The sequence below is a fragment of the Neocloeon triangulifer genome, unplaced genomic scaffold, assembly GCF_031216515.1.
Source record: "Neocloeon triangulifer isolate White Clay Creek 2 clone unplaced genomic scaffold, ASM3121651v1 ptg000004l, whole genome shotgun sequence".
Lineage (NCBI taxonomy): Eukaryota > Metazoa > Arthropoda > Insecta > Ephemeroptera > Baetidae > Neocloeon > Neocloeon triangulifer.
In genome coordinates this window covers 1,119,666-1,136,620 of record NW_026775547.1, presented here as the reverse complement: position 1 = coordinate 1,136,620, position 16,955 = coordinate 1,119,666, and the positions used below count along the sequence as shown (strand labels likewise).

The window sequence follows — 16,955 nt, the reverse complement described above, 5'->3', positions numbered from 1 at the left end:
TGACGCACCCGCCGTATTTTTAATTGCTCTCGCAGTTTCCTTTCAGCCCGACACGATTATTGCAGACGTGTGTGTGCTCGGCGAAATGCAATTATTCCAGAACTTTTTGCCGGCTTTTCCACTCGTGGGTTTGGCGTTATTATACAGTCTTTGCGGCCGCGCCACTGAACAGCAGGTCTGCCGATTTTATGATACACTCTGCGGTCCGAATCATCCAGCCATTGGGCTTTTGGTGCCAACCACAGCCACTATGATAGGCGAAATTTACGTGTTAGACCTCGGCTAGTACTTTGTTTTTGCCACCAAACGTGATCACAAACTGCCGGGCACAGTTTATGGTGTAATGGCCGAAACAAACCTGTCAACTGAAATAGAGTTTTCAGAATAATCTCCATAATGCAGAATAATATTTTGAAAATTGTCTGCGAATTATTTGACTAAAATAATCAATACCGGGACAAAGTCTGATATCAATATTGAATATTAATAGCAATGATGAGGTCAAATAAAAATGTAAATATTTAAAAAAAAACTTGCTTCCTTGAAGATAATAGTTTTTTATCACAAAATAAAAGGTAATTTTTTTTACTCGGTAATTTATTTTGTAATATTTTAAACCTGGGCAAAGAGCCAAACAGTTTCGAAGTTTAATGACAAAATTTGAACTTATTTTTACAAAATTCAATCTTCTTTTAATAAAAATTGCTTTCAAACTTTCATGGGACGGAAAATTTAATTCAGGAGCTCTAATTAAACTTTGATTTTTGATGGCAGAGAAATTAATTTTAACTGCTGATTTTGAGAGTATTTTGGTCATGAACTTTATTTGTTACCTCACACGATTTAAGTACAATTTATTAATTTGAAAGTTAAATTAAATTTCTAATAAATTTAAACTTGATAATTACAAATGAAATAAATTTCTAATGCATTTAATTTTAGAATAAGTGGGAAGAAACACCAAAGTATGAAATCTAAAACTTGATCGGATTAAAAAAAAGTTGAAATGTAATAGGATATTGATTGGAACAACACATGCATGATTCTAATTGCTACACAAAAACATCTACTTTATTTTGAAACTTAATCATCTCCTCTCGTCCTGTTATTTTTCTGTTATCCTATCAGTCGTTTGTAATGTAATCAAAAACTTCATTTTCCCTCCTAAAACCAGAGATCTCGTGCGGAATTAATACTTTGCACGGCTCCCGCCGCAATTGCTAATATTATTATTTCAGCACGGCAAGAAGCTCGCGGGCTGCGCAAAGAAACAGCACGTGCACACTTTAATTAGATGGGGAGCAGCAGCGGTGTGCGGCGGAGCAAAAGTTGCACGAGTTTAAATCAAGCGGGAGGAAACTTTAAGCTCATCTCGCTCTTCGCTTCCTAATCTGCACGTGCATGCATCTCTCACTCGTCGCATCAAAACCGGCAGAGCGAGATGCAATGAGAGCTCGAAGCGGAAAACCTCGACGTTTTCCACGTGTCACAATCATTCGCTGTTCCAAATCCATACCGAGTTCTAAACATCCACTGTAAACTATGCAATCTTCATCGCAGACATTTATTCTCCCAAAGTTACGAGTACTAGGCAAAAAAATTGAATAAATTATATAATTCTTTTTTCAAACACTTGAATCGATTTGAGATTAAAAGATCACATTTTAGCTTTGTTGAAACTCCATTTTTTTAACTGGAGACAATTTCAGTTTGATTATTAAAACTCTGCATGCAATCTCAATTCTTTGATAGCAGCTTGAGTGTTTTATTTTTATTGGAATTTTTAATATAAGGTAAAATTTTTTTCACTTTTAACTTATAAAACATTCAATTTACATAATAAGTACAAAATTAAAATCATAGGTGAGCAATGGCATATTTGTTGATTGAATTTGTAAAAAAAAAAATTAGTAAAGTTTGATTTCATTTTATGAAAAAATAGAAATTTATTTGGAACCGGGTTAATGACTAAACTTTGATATTTTCTTTTGTGAAATAGTTGCATATTTGTTTATGACTTTCTGATAATGAAAGGAGTATGTTTGTTTGAAGAAATTGACACTCGAGGAGATGATCATGGAAGTGAAGAACAGGTTTTTTCCTCGTGGCAAAAAAACTGTTTATTTAATAGGGTCGCAGACCGTGCGAAACTGGTAGAGCCGCCATTTTTTAATAAAAACAATTTTTTGGCAATTTTTATAAACATCGAGACTTGCCGAAATCATACAAGCAACGAGGTTTGCATTCTTTTCTTGGTATGCAGTGAACCCAGTTTGAATTATGAATAAGGCAGTCGGCAGAAAAGAGGGAGATGAGATTCTTACCTTAATTAAATAATAATAAAAAGAGTCAGTCGAGAGAGAAAGCGAGGGTGGTTGCGGCGTCCCCAGCGAGTGCATCCTCATTTTTCCAATTAACCTGAATTGTGCACCATAAAAGCAGTGGCGTGCGAGGTCGGTGACATTCAGTGCAACGATTACTACGCCTTATAGTTCGTCCCTCGGCAATTCCGTTTTATTTTCTTCTCTCCCGGCCTAATTTTTTTAAAAGCCGTGATTTATCACTTTTACGCTCTTTTTCCTCCAGCGGGCTGGAAAAACGGGCGCGATTTATGATGCGTTGTATCCACTGGGCCCGTACAATTTATTCCGTCTGGAGAGGTTCTTGAGTAAAAATAATTGCCGGCGTAATAGCGCCTCATTAAGACCGTAATTGATCACCCTTAGCTTTCGTCACGTACTCTTTCCCTGAATTTTCGTTCAACTCCAAATCGAGAACTGAAAAGTCAGCAAATTGTTATTTTCTCATTTTAGTCCAAGTTCCAAATGTGTGAAAATAAGACAGGATTGCCTGGGCGTGTGAAAACAAAGGGATAAAACCAACGCCTGCAATTTTCAGCCGATAATTTCGAGTCCTTCGCTTGATAACGCAACTTTCTTGCATTGCAGAGTTTGTTTGTTTAATTAAAGCCGCCAATAAAAGCACCAATTACCAAATGATTTTTCACGGCGTCTAGAAAGTTTCGTCTAACACAAACAAGAGCTGCCAAAAAAGCAACGAACTTTTTTTTTTTTTTGAAGGGAACACCACCACTCTTCTGCAACTGGTTCTTGCTATGTTTGTAACTTTAAGAATTTATACAAGTTCCAATTTATCATTTTCATACACATTTACAGCTGCTCTGTCAATCATTCATCAATCAATTCAGAAACTCTGATTCAATATAATAAGACACAGAATCTGCCAGGAGGCTGAAATTGTTTCAAGTCAAGTGCAGGACTGGCCGCCGCAATTGGCAAACATTTCAGTTATTTATGCAAATACCAAAAGAAATCAGATGAAACAAGAAAAAAAAATAGGTTCCAAAAACCTCTGCAAAAAATTAGGGAAGGGGAATCATTCCTCTCAAATCTCGTCTATGAAAGGAAGGACTTTATAATTAATTCTATTTAAAGTTATAAAATTTAAATTTCAACTATTTTTTTATGTGAAAAACCACCTGGTTTCAATTTTTACAAAAATAATACCATCGGAATTATTGCTATTAAATTTATTTCAACATTTTAGTTTTTTTATCGTAACACAATATATTCATCATTAGCAATTAGCCTCTTCAATTTTTGCAGTATTTTGAGGAGTTGCATATGTTTTGTGTTTTGAAAATCTTGAATAAAAGGATGTGCATTTATGAAAAAGAGAGAGTTCTACTTTAAATTCAACATTCGTATTAATTAAATTATTTTTATTTGGCAATTATTGGCAATGGTGGCGTTCCCTAGCCAATCGTTTGACGCTCTTTGCCGTTTAATGGAGATATTTTTTTCTTGCTCATCAAAAACAAGAACAAAAAAACCAGCTCTTACCGGCGGACGCTTCAGTGAATTAGAATAAATTTCCATTTCGAGACGAGAGGCCGAATCGCACGTCGACGTAATTGTTTCCCGATAAGGGGTTGTAAATTAGAGCAGCCATAAACGTCTCGCAGGTGTTTTTCCACCGAATTTATCCATCTCGCGTGCCCTCTGACGGTATCGATTGGTGAGAGTGAAATGGGGTGAAGTGCGTCTGCTAAATATTGCAGCCGCCTTTGGCGCCGCGTCTAATTACGAGATTCTCAACCCAGTTTTTTAAGGGCCGCGCATAAGAAGTGCTTCTCGACATTGAAGAGAAAAAGTTTAAAATTTGCTGGCATTTACGACGCGGCCGTTTAACTTTAACAGAGCTGTTACGTACAATTTTGAGGGAGAATTTCTTTTTATATTTTTTGCTCAGGACGAGGGTCATTTGGATTGGACGTGCTGCGCCTGACGCTAATTAAAACTTGTCGGCGCCACGCGGAAAATTCGAGACTTAAGGAATAAATTTATTCGGCTGCACCATCGGCCGTGTAATATTCTCAAAAGGGCGCTTCTCTCCCTTTTCGCTCGCGTATAACCGCAAGCGTTCCATTATTATTATTATGGACCGAGCGCTTTTGCCGGAACGAGAAAAAGTCCCGCATGCAAATTCCGAAGCTCGAGAAAAGGGTCAAAACTTGAAACACTAAGCTAATGATGATGGTCGGCTGGGGCTGGGCAACGGGCATGCAAAAATCTTTGTTTGCGCACCCACGAGAGGTTGATGGCTTACCTAATGGAGACATTCAACGCTCTAGATGAAGAGAAAAACTCAAGTTGCGGTCTGATTTTTTTTCTCTGTGAATGAAACGCAGATTGTCCGTGGTCGAATTTTTTCTCTTTCTTTCGTTTAGAACAGTTGTAATGGCATAAAATTCAGTTTCTATGAATTCCACAAAAAGGATTCTTTATAGAATTAATTTGCCTATAGAGGCGGATGTGATTTTTAGCATTTCCTTTTTAATATAAAATGCAGTTAATTTTTAGAAATTTCTAATTTTTCCAAGTGTTCACGAATGGGTCGATTAAATTAGCAAAAATTATCATTGTTGATGGTTTTTTGTAGAAACTGTTACAAAAATATTTATATTGAAAACGATTGTAGGAAGGGAAGCAAAAAATTGGTAAGAATTTTGCTAAAACATCCGAGATCAAAAAGACCCCATCCGCCGCAGTGAGCCTCGGTTGACACAATTAGTTCGCTGTTCTTGCCACTAATTATAATAGAGTGACCACAGGTGCTCCTTGCAGAGGGCGGGGGAGTGGTCAACATCACAGTGTCTTTGAGGGTCGCCGGCAAATTGTTCTGTGGAGCGACCACTTGGTATGAAAAGGCCAACAAAAGTGGCTGCCCCATGGAATTACTTGCCAATATTGTAATTATTTACATTTAATGAATTAATTTAATTTAATCTTAGTCATTTGGTTGCAAATATTCACATTTAATTAATTTAGATTTGAGGTTTGAAATTTTTCAATTATGATCTTTTTTAAATTATTGCATAAATTTTGAAAAAATTATTATTACACAATTTAAAATCAAATTAAAATCAACACAAAAATGATATTTTTTTATAATACTGCAACAAAAACTTTCGATTGCAGTTAAAAATTCCAACTGGAGTAATAATCCTTTGACGATTTAAATTTGTTTGTGCTCAAATACTAGGAAAATATAAAGATCTTTCTTTTTAATCAATATAATTTCTATTACTAACATTTTAATTACTTCTCTTCCAATAATAATTAATTCTTTTTTCCTCCCGTCTGCAAAGGAAATTCCAATCAGTCTGTCAGTAAGAATCAAACTTTTTAATCACGATTCACTGCTCGTGGATATTCATTATTCAAATGGCGTAGATAAATTTTTGTCCGTAATCAAATCAAACCCAGAGACTTTCGAAGCACTTATTGAATTGACTTCTGTTTATGACGTGTAACTTTGGGCTATCTCCTTTTCCATTTTACAAAACGGCATGTCATTGTCCCGGAAATAATTCGATTGCGGACGTCAATCAGATGAATAAATTCAAATTACAGGCAAAGTTAATGAAACGCGAAACGAATGGTGCAGAGGAAAAACGTGGGAGGAAATTCGCACAAGTGACTTGTATACACATCCGAGTGAATGCACAAAAGCAAAACCGCACACACACGATAAATTCAGCTTCGATTGCCTCGCGTGTCAGCAGCGCAAATGAAAAACTTTTCGTTCCGCGGAACACGGGAGGAAGGAAAACACGCAGATGATACTGCCGCGCGCTATTTGCTGCATCGGAGTGCAGAGAATTTTCATCCCTCAACAAGCCAGCACAGGTACATTCTCTATATAAATATACATTCATAGAACAAAGAGAGGAATGAATTGCTGCGTTGTTTGCCTTTATTTATGTTTGTAGATTTCTGCCAGTTATACCAGTGCCGTAGCTATTTGCGAGACCTGCTCATAATTCATGAGAGAAACAACAGCAAGTGCAGATATTGTGCAGCCATTTTAAAGCACGGCATTTGTTTAGTTTTCTCTGTAGTGCGAATGCTTTGTTGTAGGTTCATCAATATAATTTTTTAACAAATAAATTATTTTAAACAAGAGGTTCTAACTAAATTAAAAATAAAAATTGGCCAGACGACAAATTTCATTACCAATAAGTCAATAAAAATCATAAAAATATTATTCATTTTAACAATTAAAATATAATATTAAATCATGATTGGAACTACTAATTAAATATTATTTTGATTGTTGAATAAGCAGGCATAGTTGAAAATTGACTTCTGAGACTGATCTATAGAAGACATAAAAATAGAATGAAGAAATCAATCATGCCGAATTATAAAAAAACTAGTTCTCGTTAAAGAAATAGTTGTTTATACTGAAAGACAATAAACTCTACCAGTTTCTTTCACACAGTCTAATTTCAAGATCCAATTTTATGAGAAAAAACACGTAAAAAAATAAAAAAAAAAAAATAAACGAAAATTGTGAACATCATTTTATAAAAATAAAATTTTGCTCTTTTGCCTCTTTTGCTTTAAATTTGAGTACTATTCTTTTCATTGAATTAAAAATTGAATTAGGAAAATCGATCAGCAAATTTCTTTTGCTGATTTTTTTTCCTCAAATTTCACCGAGAACTCTCGAGAAGTTTTATCAATTTGTTGAGGCTACTCTGGCTCCTGGCTCTGGCGATATGTACTAAAATGGCGATGGGTGAAATCGAAATCGTGTTCAAATTGGAAAAATCAGAAAATACCTGGTGCCGTGGCTGGAACGATGATCAGATTGAGGTCGGCCACCGCTCGAGGCTTCTCCGGAACCCGATTCCGCTGGGTTTTTTCGAAAAAATCACCCATTTTGAGACCGATTTCAGAATTGAAACTCGCATCACAACATCGCCTGTCTCCTTCAAAACACTTACTGACTCCGCCCCCTATTTTCTCTCCATTAACGCAACAAAAAAGGGCGCGATTGCATCATGCACTGATTAGCGACATTCGACCTTGCCAAAGTCATGTCATTGGCCATAAGAAATTTAATAACATTACAGAGTCGTGACTAAAACTTTTCATCTTTAAAAAATTGATTTATAATTGTACTGAATTTTAAAAAGCAAATTAAATGTGCCTATTGCCTATCAATGCCACGATGTGTATAAATTTTAGAACTCATAATTTTTCTCGGTTTTTTCCATGTTTCTCACAGTTTCTCATAATGAACGAATATTCATACTTTAGTTCATTAAAAAAATACATACATGATTTTAATGATTTTGTAGAGAAAAGAAAGAACTTTCTTTTGAGTCATAATTTATATCATGGTATTGAGAGATAAATTTAATTTGGTTTTTGCAAAATTAAAAATCAATTTCTTAAAGATGAATATAGTCTTTCCAGAGTGCAAGAATTTGAAATCTCTAATCAGTCGCTGATCAGTGCACTACGTTATGCAATCGCGCCCTTTTTTTGTAGTCAAGGAAGATAGATAGATCTAAATGTTTTCAAAAAGACAGGTGATGTTGTTGAATCGAGTCACGGACCGCACGGAGAAGTGACAAGCGGCGACCGTCCTCGATTTGATCATCGTTCCAGCCGCGGCACCATCAGGTATTTTTCAATTTGAACACGATTTCACTCGTCGCAAATTTAGTATTGTCAAGAGCCTCAATAAATTGATAAAACTTAAAATAGTTTCCTCTTCATCATGGAAAAAAATGAACTAACACAACGATATAATCTTGCAATTAAATTATTCTGAAACAAATCGCTAATAAAAAAATAAAAAACTGAGGCAATTCCCATAACTCTAAATTGAAAATATAGTTTGTTGGATGAGCAAATTTAACCGAATAGAAAAGATTGACAAAAATGGTACTTGTTCCATCAGGCGAAAAATTGCGTCTCTCCAATAGCATGATTTGGCCACTGCCCGTATATGCATAAAATCTTTTTCTGTGTGGATGATCCGCACTCTGGAAACCAGCAAAGCGCTTTTTACCCTTTTTACGTTAGCGCACTCCAGCACTATATTGAGCGACACACGCAAGCCGTATCATAAAATGCCAGCGAGAGAGGATGGCCCGCGAATTATGTGATTTTTCAGCTTGCACGGAACAGGTGCGGCAGAAATCAACGTTATAATATTAAAAGGAGGCGCATTTGAGCATGTCGGTGCTGCTTTTTATCTTCATGCCGATGGATCATCCACTGTAGATTATTACGACAGGTGCAAAGAGAAATAACGACCGACTTTGACCCCTGAATGAAAAAAAGGTCCTTTTCATTCACTCTTCCAGATTTCGTTATTTTCCCTCTGAAAAAGTGTCAAAAAAAAATGAAATTTTTTTATTTTATCAATATTCTGTGAACTCTGATTAAAAATTTCAAACAGTAAATATGACCTTTTGTGTCTAGATATTTCATTTATTTATGCTAAATAAAAACTAAATTATTAATGCTTGTTCAAAATATAAATATTTTTGACATGTTGCTTTCTTCTAATCAAGAAAAGCCGCCAGGAAAGAGAAGCTTGTTCAATTTTGGCATTTTCTTTTTGACAGTCAAAATGTACAATCTGTCAAGTAGTGACATAATAAAGAAATGGAAGAAAATACTGGAAACGAGCAGAAAATGCTGTAGTTATACAGAAAGAGAAATCTTGTTTTTTGTTGATAAATTTGTATTGAAGAAATGAATGAATCAATAGGGAGGAGTTAAACAATTAACTCCACAAAAAGCAATTCAAAGAGGGAAATGCCAAGGAAAACTTGATACCTATATTATGTACTTGATGCAATAGCAATAAGTTAATATTAAGGGTGATTCAACCTGGCTCAGGTTTTTTAATCCTACTAAGTTAGTTAGCCTGGGTTTGGTTAGGCTTTTAGATCGCCCTCAATATTTTTCCTTACTTTGAAGAGAAAAATGGATCAATTAGGAATTAGGAAAAAGTGAAATGATTTCTGTCTTTTTATGCATTATGTATTTACGCCGCGAGTTTTATAATTGAACTTTTTTTTGCTAGAAAAAAAAAACAAATATAAAAGTACTTAGAAAAAGAAAGCTCCCTCTACTTTTGGGTGCGATTTTTCTCATATTTTTCATAAAAAATATTTCCTCACTTTAATTCCTTTAATATAATTCTAAAAAATCCCTTTCACCCCAAAAAGTAATCCGATTCTGCGCTAAACTTAAATGCATTAATGAAAAGTCCTGGAATCCAATTACTCTTCACTCCAGCTTCCCATTGCAATTTGCTCGTCCTGCGTTAACCCTCAGCAAGTTTTAATCCTTTTTGTGTTCACATGCATGTACGCACGACAAACGCGCGCGTCCAAGGTTCATCGTGGTGTAAATTATTCCCTGCACCACCCACTACTTTGTATTAAGCTCGAATTAGCTCAAATCGTCGCATTGTTGTTGCATAACCCACCCCACAAAAGCAGTTTGCGCCCCGCACATCCTTCCTTCCAAATTGTTAATAACACAAAAGATGCGCCCCACAACAAACGCAGCCTTAAGCTTATTAACTAATTCACGGCCCTGTGGTGACATCCAGAACGACCGCGAATTATGTCGACTCCAAGAATAAATGAATTGTATTATATATATGTATCTCTGCGAGTAATTCAAATAAGGCCAATTTAGCTTTTAATGAGGAAACATTAAATTCAATCCGAATCCTACACGTGCGCGATTTTCCAAATTCCCGCCGAGCATCGTCCTGACGCCGTACCTGAGATGACCAAGCGGCGCGCTGTGGCCAAAACAGGCCCTCGCGTTTCTTCCCACGCCGCGCGCATCCCTTTGGCCCAATCAAACCCAAAGTTGAGCCTGGAAGCGGGACCTGAGAGCCCCGAAGCCTCAGACGAGCGACGCCCGAACCGCAGACAAGACCTTTGTCACCTTTTTCCGAGCAATGGTCAATGGCGACCACGTTGTGTAATTTCTAAAATCATTGGTAATTATCCGTTTTATCGTTTCCTCAAGTTCCGAACAATCAAGCTAGCTTTTATAAATCTCATTTTGGCCAGTACTGTATTTTATCCATGCTTATTTTAATTAAAACTTAAACTTTATTTTAAACTTTAACCACATTGATTTAATATTTACTTTTAATTCCTAGTCAAAACTAAAGTGTTATTTAAGTTAATTGCTTTTAGTCCAAGCCATTTAAGGAGTGCTTGGCTGATTAATTTAAAGGATTTCTGAGATATTTAAGGATAAGTCTGAAGTCACATGGGGCTAGATTTAAGGGATGAAGTACATTAAGGGCAGAAATGGATATTAACTTAAAAAGGGAATCAATTAAAGAATAATAAATTCAGTCTGCATTCTACGGCGGCGCTCGCCTCCAGCTCTGGTCTCGGGAATTAGATTTAAGTGTTCAAGAAGTGTTATTAATTAAAGTCCCTGTCGCATGTCACGACAGATTTGGTGTCAGGCTGGTGGGGTGATTTTTAAATAAGTCACCCTCAGGAACGTCCCCGCATCCCAAGCCAACCGGAAGCGCGTACAGACCGTACCAACCGCCCTTCAACGAACACGGGACAGCCATAGGTCACAGGGGCGTCCATACGGCGTCGGTTACTGCGCAGAGCCGGCGTTAGTGAGTCAGCGTGCGAGAACAACGAGACGGCCCAACGCGAACGCTCACCACTGAGGATTCGCGCCGCGACGTCTTCCTCGACGTTGCACGGATTAGAGAACAGAGCTGCTTAGTGATAAGTACCCGATCTTTAATTGGAAACTTTTATTCAAGCAAAAAGTGACGGTGGACTGCAATTCCGTAAAAAGTTTGTCCGGGTGCAGTCAAATTAAATTAAGGGAAGCTCTAGGGTGAGCACATTTATTTAAAACAAAAGGCTTGAGTAAGAGGTGCCAATTTATTTTATTGTTGTGGCAAATTAATCATTTTTGAGGGAATTTTGCACATTTTGATTTTGTAAACAAATTTTTGTACACAAATTGAGGATTTTTTTTTATAATTGTATAAACTGACTTCAAGAGGCAACATGAATTTCGCAAACCTCATCGACTTTGACCCCCTCCATTTAATCGCGGTCACGGAGCCTGCCACAGTAGGCGACGGAACGCGCCAGGAGACACAGTCCCAGACGGACCCACTCACTGGGCAAGGCACAAGCGACCTCCAAAGTCTACAAAGGCTGCTCCTACCTGCCCAGTTCGCAGCCATCAGCGGGATGAGCGTTCTTCAGTACGGAGCCGACGGCTGCGTGTCCCTGCGAGATTTCATCGAGAGCGTGTCACGCGCCCAGCTCCGTGTCCCATCGATCACAGAGGCTGACCTGGTGCGCACCGCAGCCGCCAACACACAGGGCATGGTCTACCGCTATGTCATGAAGCACAAGTTGTCCACACTGCCAACCCTCGAGGAGTTCCGCAAGAGGCTCGCTGCCGAATTCGAGAGCACCAGCACTCACTCGGACGCCAAAGACGCCTTCGACAAACTGAAACAAAGAGAAACAGAATCAGTGGATGCGTTCTACAGGCGACTTCTTGAGGCAGCCGACCGCATGATGGCCCTTCGTCCCAGGCATAAAGACGAAACAGAAGAGTTGCGGCTTTACCAAGTGGACGACGACCTCAAGCGGCAGTTTGAAAAAGGAATTCTGCCCGAGCTTTCGCAGGCCATCACTTACTCTTCAGAGACCACTCTGGAGGGTATGAAGAAAATTGCAGAAAAACAGGAGAGGCATCTTCGCAGCAATCGAAGCAATCTTCATGGCGAGCTGGTCGCAGTCATCAAAGAGTTCAAGGACCTGAACCTCACTGCAAAGGCGCCTCCGCCGACCATCCAGCACGCGCCAATGCAACCAGCCTTCCAGCCCCAGGTCGCTTCTGTGCCTCTTCAAATGCCACACCCTCAGCAGCATTCCTTCCCCCCCTTTCCGCACCAGCCTGCCGGAGGCCACTACGGAGGAGGCGCGCCCGCACCCCAGTGCTGCACCCCAGCTCCGCACTACCACCAAGGTGGCCATCCAGGTGTGAATTTCACAGGTCAGCAAGGCCGAGGCAACAACAACCAGCAGACCAACCGGTTCCAGAGAGGCAATCTGCAAAACAACCCACAATGTTACAACTGCAAGGAAAGCGGCCACTTTGCAAGAAGCTGCCCAAAGAAACTTTGCTCTTACTGTGAAAAATACGGCCATACCATCTCTCGCTGCCCTCTCATCCACTGCCAAAAATGCGGCGCCCAAGGGCACGTGTCCAGGGAGTGCCAGGCAAGCGCCCCAGGTGTTGCAAACAACCAGCAACAGCCAAAAAACGGCCAATGCTGAGTGGCGAGGACGCCGCTCTCAAACTCTTCCTTGACGTCAACGCCGTCCAGCCTCGCCCCGGTCGAATCCTCTGGGTCACGAAAGAAAACTTCAAAGTGCCATTCATGGTCGACAGTGGCAGCGCCATCACACTCTTGAGGTACGACCTGGCCAAGAGGCTGGACCTGAAAATAGAACCGTGTCAAATAAAATTTGGTTGTGCAAATGGCATGGGTCTCAACGTCAAAGGAAGCACAGAATTCAATTTTCAAATTTCGGGCAAATCAATTACACACTCGTGTGTGGTTGTCGAGGTTGAGCGCGTTGGCTACCAAGGCCTCCTCGGGCTGGATTTCCTGCAACAACAACATGCAGTAAATGACCACAAAAATAACATCCTCCACTTCCCGTGGGCCGCCGTCCCACTGGACGTCAACTCCGGCCAGTTCGAAGTTCAAATTCACTCAATCACTGCCCCACCACCAACAGCCCCAGCAGCCCCGGCACCACAGCAGCCCGCAATTCACTGCATTGTTCTAAAAGAAGACACAACAATTTCAGAAACAAGTTGCACCACAGTCACCGGAGTCACCAGCCTCCCTGCTGGGACAGAAGTTTATTTGCAGACAGACCAACCTGGAGAAAACTGTCCCGCCCTGCCGATGGTGACAAAAGTGGGCGAAAATGGGGAAATTACTTTTCTGCTCACCAATCCCGACAACAATGATTTTCTTCTAAAAGCAGGACAACTCGAAGGCGTCTCGCTCATCCAGCTTGACGAGACATGGGACCTGCTGGACTCCACAACTGCCCTGGAACGCGACGGCGTTGAATTCACCGACCCTGAAACAGTCGAGTGGGTCACAGTCCTCGAAGAAGACAAACACGAGCCAACTTTTCTCCCCAACCCCGTCAGCAAACCACTGACAGATGAAGAGCGCCTCAGCCAATTCAATTTTTCAGGAGTTGATTCCGAACACCTCGGGCCGCTGCAAGACCTCATTCTGCAGTACTCCGACGTTTTCGCTTTTGGTGACAAGCCACTTGGTTGCACCGATCTGTTCAAACACAAAATTAACACTGGAAGTGCTGAGCCAGTCAAAGTCCGCCCTTACCGTGTACCCGTGTCCATGCGGTCCATCATGAAGGCCGCCATTGATGACATGCTGCGCCAAGGCATCATCGAGCCAGCGAGCAGCCCCTGGAGCGCACCAATGATAATGGTGGCACGAAAAGGCCCAGACGGAGTAATCACAAAATACCGCCCCTGCATTGATTGGCGAGGGCTGAACAAAGTAACAAAGAAGAGAGTGTTCCCCCTCCCCCACGTCCAGGACATCCTCGATGGACTGGCCGGCTGCTCAATTTTTGCAACTCTTGATCTCGACAGCGGCTACTGGCAAATTCCCATGGATGAAGATTCCAAAGAGAAAACTGCATTTTCTGCTCTAGGCGCGCAGTACCAGTGCCTCAGAATGGGTTTTGGCCTGGTAAATGGTCCGTCTGACTTCTCCTCAGTGATGGGCATCGTAACTCGCAACAAGCCCAAGGGAATTTTCAGCTACCTGGACGACCTCCTCGCTGCAGCAAAACACATAATAGAATTATTAGAAAAATTAGTATGGCTCTTTGAGCGCCTCCGCAGCGCCAAATTGAAACTCAAACCGTCAAAATGTTTCTTCGCACTGAAAGAAGTTTCAGTCCTGGGTCACATTGTGTCCGGAGAAGGCACCAGGCCCGACCCAAAGAAGGTCCTGGCCATCAACAACTACCCAACCCCACAGGACAAGAAGGCCCTCCGAAGCTGGATTGGCATGGTCAACTTCTACAGGCGCTACATCAAGGGCTTTTCGCAGAAAATTGGCCCGGCCACGGAGCTGCTCAAAGAAGACGTCGACTTTGTCTGGTCGGACATGTGCAACAAGGCCTTCATCACCATCAACGCCGCGCTCGCCACTGAGCCCTGCCTGCACCTTCCAGACATGACGCGACCCTTCATCGTCAGCACCGACGCCTCAGGCACCGCCCTTGGAGCGGCCCTTGAACAGGACTTTGAGGATGGCCGCCACCCAATTGCGTTCGCCAGCCAAAAACTCAGCAAAGCAGAACAGAACTACAGCACCACAGAGAGAGAGTGCTTTGCCTGTATCTTCGGTGTCCGAGCGTTCTCCATCTACTTGAAAGGCCGCCACTTCACTTTGCAGACCGACCACAGCTGCCTCCGATGGCTGCTCGGCTTAAAAGAGCCCAAAGCACGCCTTGCTCGCTGGGTAATGGAGTTAGCCGAGTACGACTACACCGTGCAGGTGGTACCAGGTCGCAAAAACGTTGTTGCAGACGCCCTGTCTCGAATCGAGGTGGACGCCGTCATGATCGACACCGAAATCATAGCCGCCGTCCTGGACACGCTGAACGGCGATGAAATGATGAAAACGTGGGACAGAGCAGCAATCAAACTGGCCCAGCAAACTGATGAACACTGCAGCAAGGTGTTGTTCACCCTGAAACAAAAACCAGAACTCGAGAGCTCTCCGTACTTTGTGGACGATGATGGACTTTTGTTCTTCCAAGACCAAGAGGGCCCAAGGCTGTGTGTGCCCCAAGAAATGGTCCAACGAGTCCTCCACATGTGCCATGACCTGCCAGCTGGCGCGCACAAAGGAGGCTTCCGAATGTTCTATGACATAAAGAAAAGATTCTACTGGCCAGGGTGGCACAAAGCAGTGAGAGAGCACTGCATCCTCTGCGAATCATGTGTAAAAAGAAAAGGTAAAAACATGCCAGCAAATTTACCTAGACCAACAGCACCCATTGTTTGGCGGTTGCAGAGAATTGCTTTTGACGTAAAAGGACCTCTGCCACTCTCGAGGAAAAGAAACAGGTACATCTTAACCTTCGTTGACATCTTCACACGGTACCCAGAAGCAGCAGCAGTCCATGACATCGATGCAGTCACTGTCGGCTGGCACCTGGTCGACAAAATAATTTCAAGATATGGCATCCCACTTGAGCTGCTAAGTGACCGAGGAGCCAACTTCACATCTGCCGTAATAGCTGCAATTGCAAAACTGCTAAAAATAAAACAAATTTTCACTGCTCCGTACCATCCTCAAGGTAATGCTCCTCTGGAAAGAAGCCACCAAGTTTATGGACATTTCATCAACCAGTTCTGCCTAAATGGAGAAGGTGACTGGGAGGACAACTTGCCATTCGCACTGCTAGCTCTCAGAACCAGCCCAAATCGCTCAACAAACCACACTCCGAGTATGCTGATGTTGGGAAGAGACTTGGCTTTGCCTTGGGAAGACTTGACCTACCCAGCAGGGGTCCGCTTCCAACCGTCCAATGATCCAGAAGAAGTGGTACAGCAGCTGCAGGCACGGCTTGTCAACGCCCACGCAGCAGCTCTTGAAAGCTCAGAGGAGCACAAAATGTCCTACAGCTCAGGAGGCCCCTTGCTTGTGTTCTCCGAAGGTGATCTCGTGTTCCGAAAAGAAACTCGACCTGGAGCAAAAAGTAAATTAGATTGCAAGTGGAGAGGACCGTATCTCGTTCTGCGCCGCAGAAGCGACGTCACTTACGACTTAAAACTTCTCAATCCAGCAGGCAGAGAAAAGACAGAGGTCACAGTGCACGTTAGTCACCTGCGTCCACAAGGCAGCCTTGCAGAGATTGCTCTTGGCGAGCCATTCATATTTTCTGGTCGTCCAGCTCCACCTCCAAATTGTCCACAAGATGGATCAACCAGTAGTGGCACCTTCGGAGGAGCCACAACATCGACTAGGGCTGACACAAGGCCAGTGGCAGTCCAAGTTGATTCCGCCACTACTGCAAGAAACCATCAATTAGCAACAACAAACAAAACAGGACAAGAGCAACAGAACAACTTACCTGAAGCACGAGCACCAGCGTCGGGACCACAAGGTCCACCTCCAGTAGCACCCCAAGTGCCAGATCCAGTCCCACCACCGGACTTGGTCGACAACCAGCAGCAGCCACAGGCACAGCAAGGTCTGCTGCCAGCAGACAAAAACCAGGGTCAACCAGTTGCTCAACCTCCAGAGGCTCCACCCAGAAGAGGACGAGGTCGTCCAAGGAAAACAGAGCAGCAGCCGAACGCTGCTCCGCAAGCAAATCCACTGCCGAATGCAGCTGCACCTCACAATGTGCCAGTTGCAGACCTCTTGAGCCAACCAGAAATAGCTCCAGACAGACGCACCACACGCCCTCGGCAGGAGAAGAAAAAGGATGAGACCTTCGTCTGGTTCTGAAAAGAAAA

The 16,955-nt window shown here is 41.9% G+C and overlaps 2 protein-coding genes across 2 annotated transcripts in view; both read right to left on the bottom strand.

Moving 5' to 3' along the window:
- The window catches only part of LOC132193370 (trissin receptor), a 120,200-nt gene extending 112,904 nt beyond the window's left edge, over positions 1-7,296 (bottom strand). Inside the window, exon 1 of the mRNA XM_059614000.1 lies at positions 7,151-7,296. The gene's annotated coding sequence lies outside the window, so the exon portion shown is untranslated. The remainder of the gene's footprint in view (positions 1-7,150) is intronic.
- A 6,967-nt stretch (positions 7,297-14,263) lies between these two features.
- Positions 14,264-15,981, bottom strand: LOC132193559 (uncharacterized). Its single transcript, XM_059614309.1, has 2 exons — positions 15,470-15,981; positions 14,264-15,419 (listed from the first exon to the last, which is right to left on the bottom strand). Exons 1-2 carry the CDS (start codon positions 15,675-15,677, stop codon positions 14,956-14,958), a joined length of 672 nt encoding a protein of 223 aa, XP_059470292.1. The 5' UTR covers positions 15,678-15,981; the 3' UTR covers positions 14,264-14,955.
- Between the last annotated feature and the right edge of the window lie 974 nt (positions 15,982-16,955).

Bases quoted from the DNA above. Each gene is read 5' to 3' on its own strand.
- LOC132193559 (XM_059614309.1), bottom strand. From the start codon at position 15,677: ATGCCATATCTTGAAATTATTTTGTCGACCAGGTGCCAGCCGACAGTG. The intron at 15,420-15,469 runs GTAAATTTGCTG...CATGATTCGCAG, and splicing joins AATGGGTGCTGTTGGTCTAG to AGGATGCAGTGCTCTCTCAC.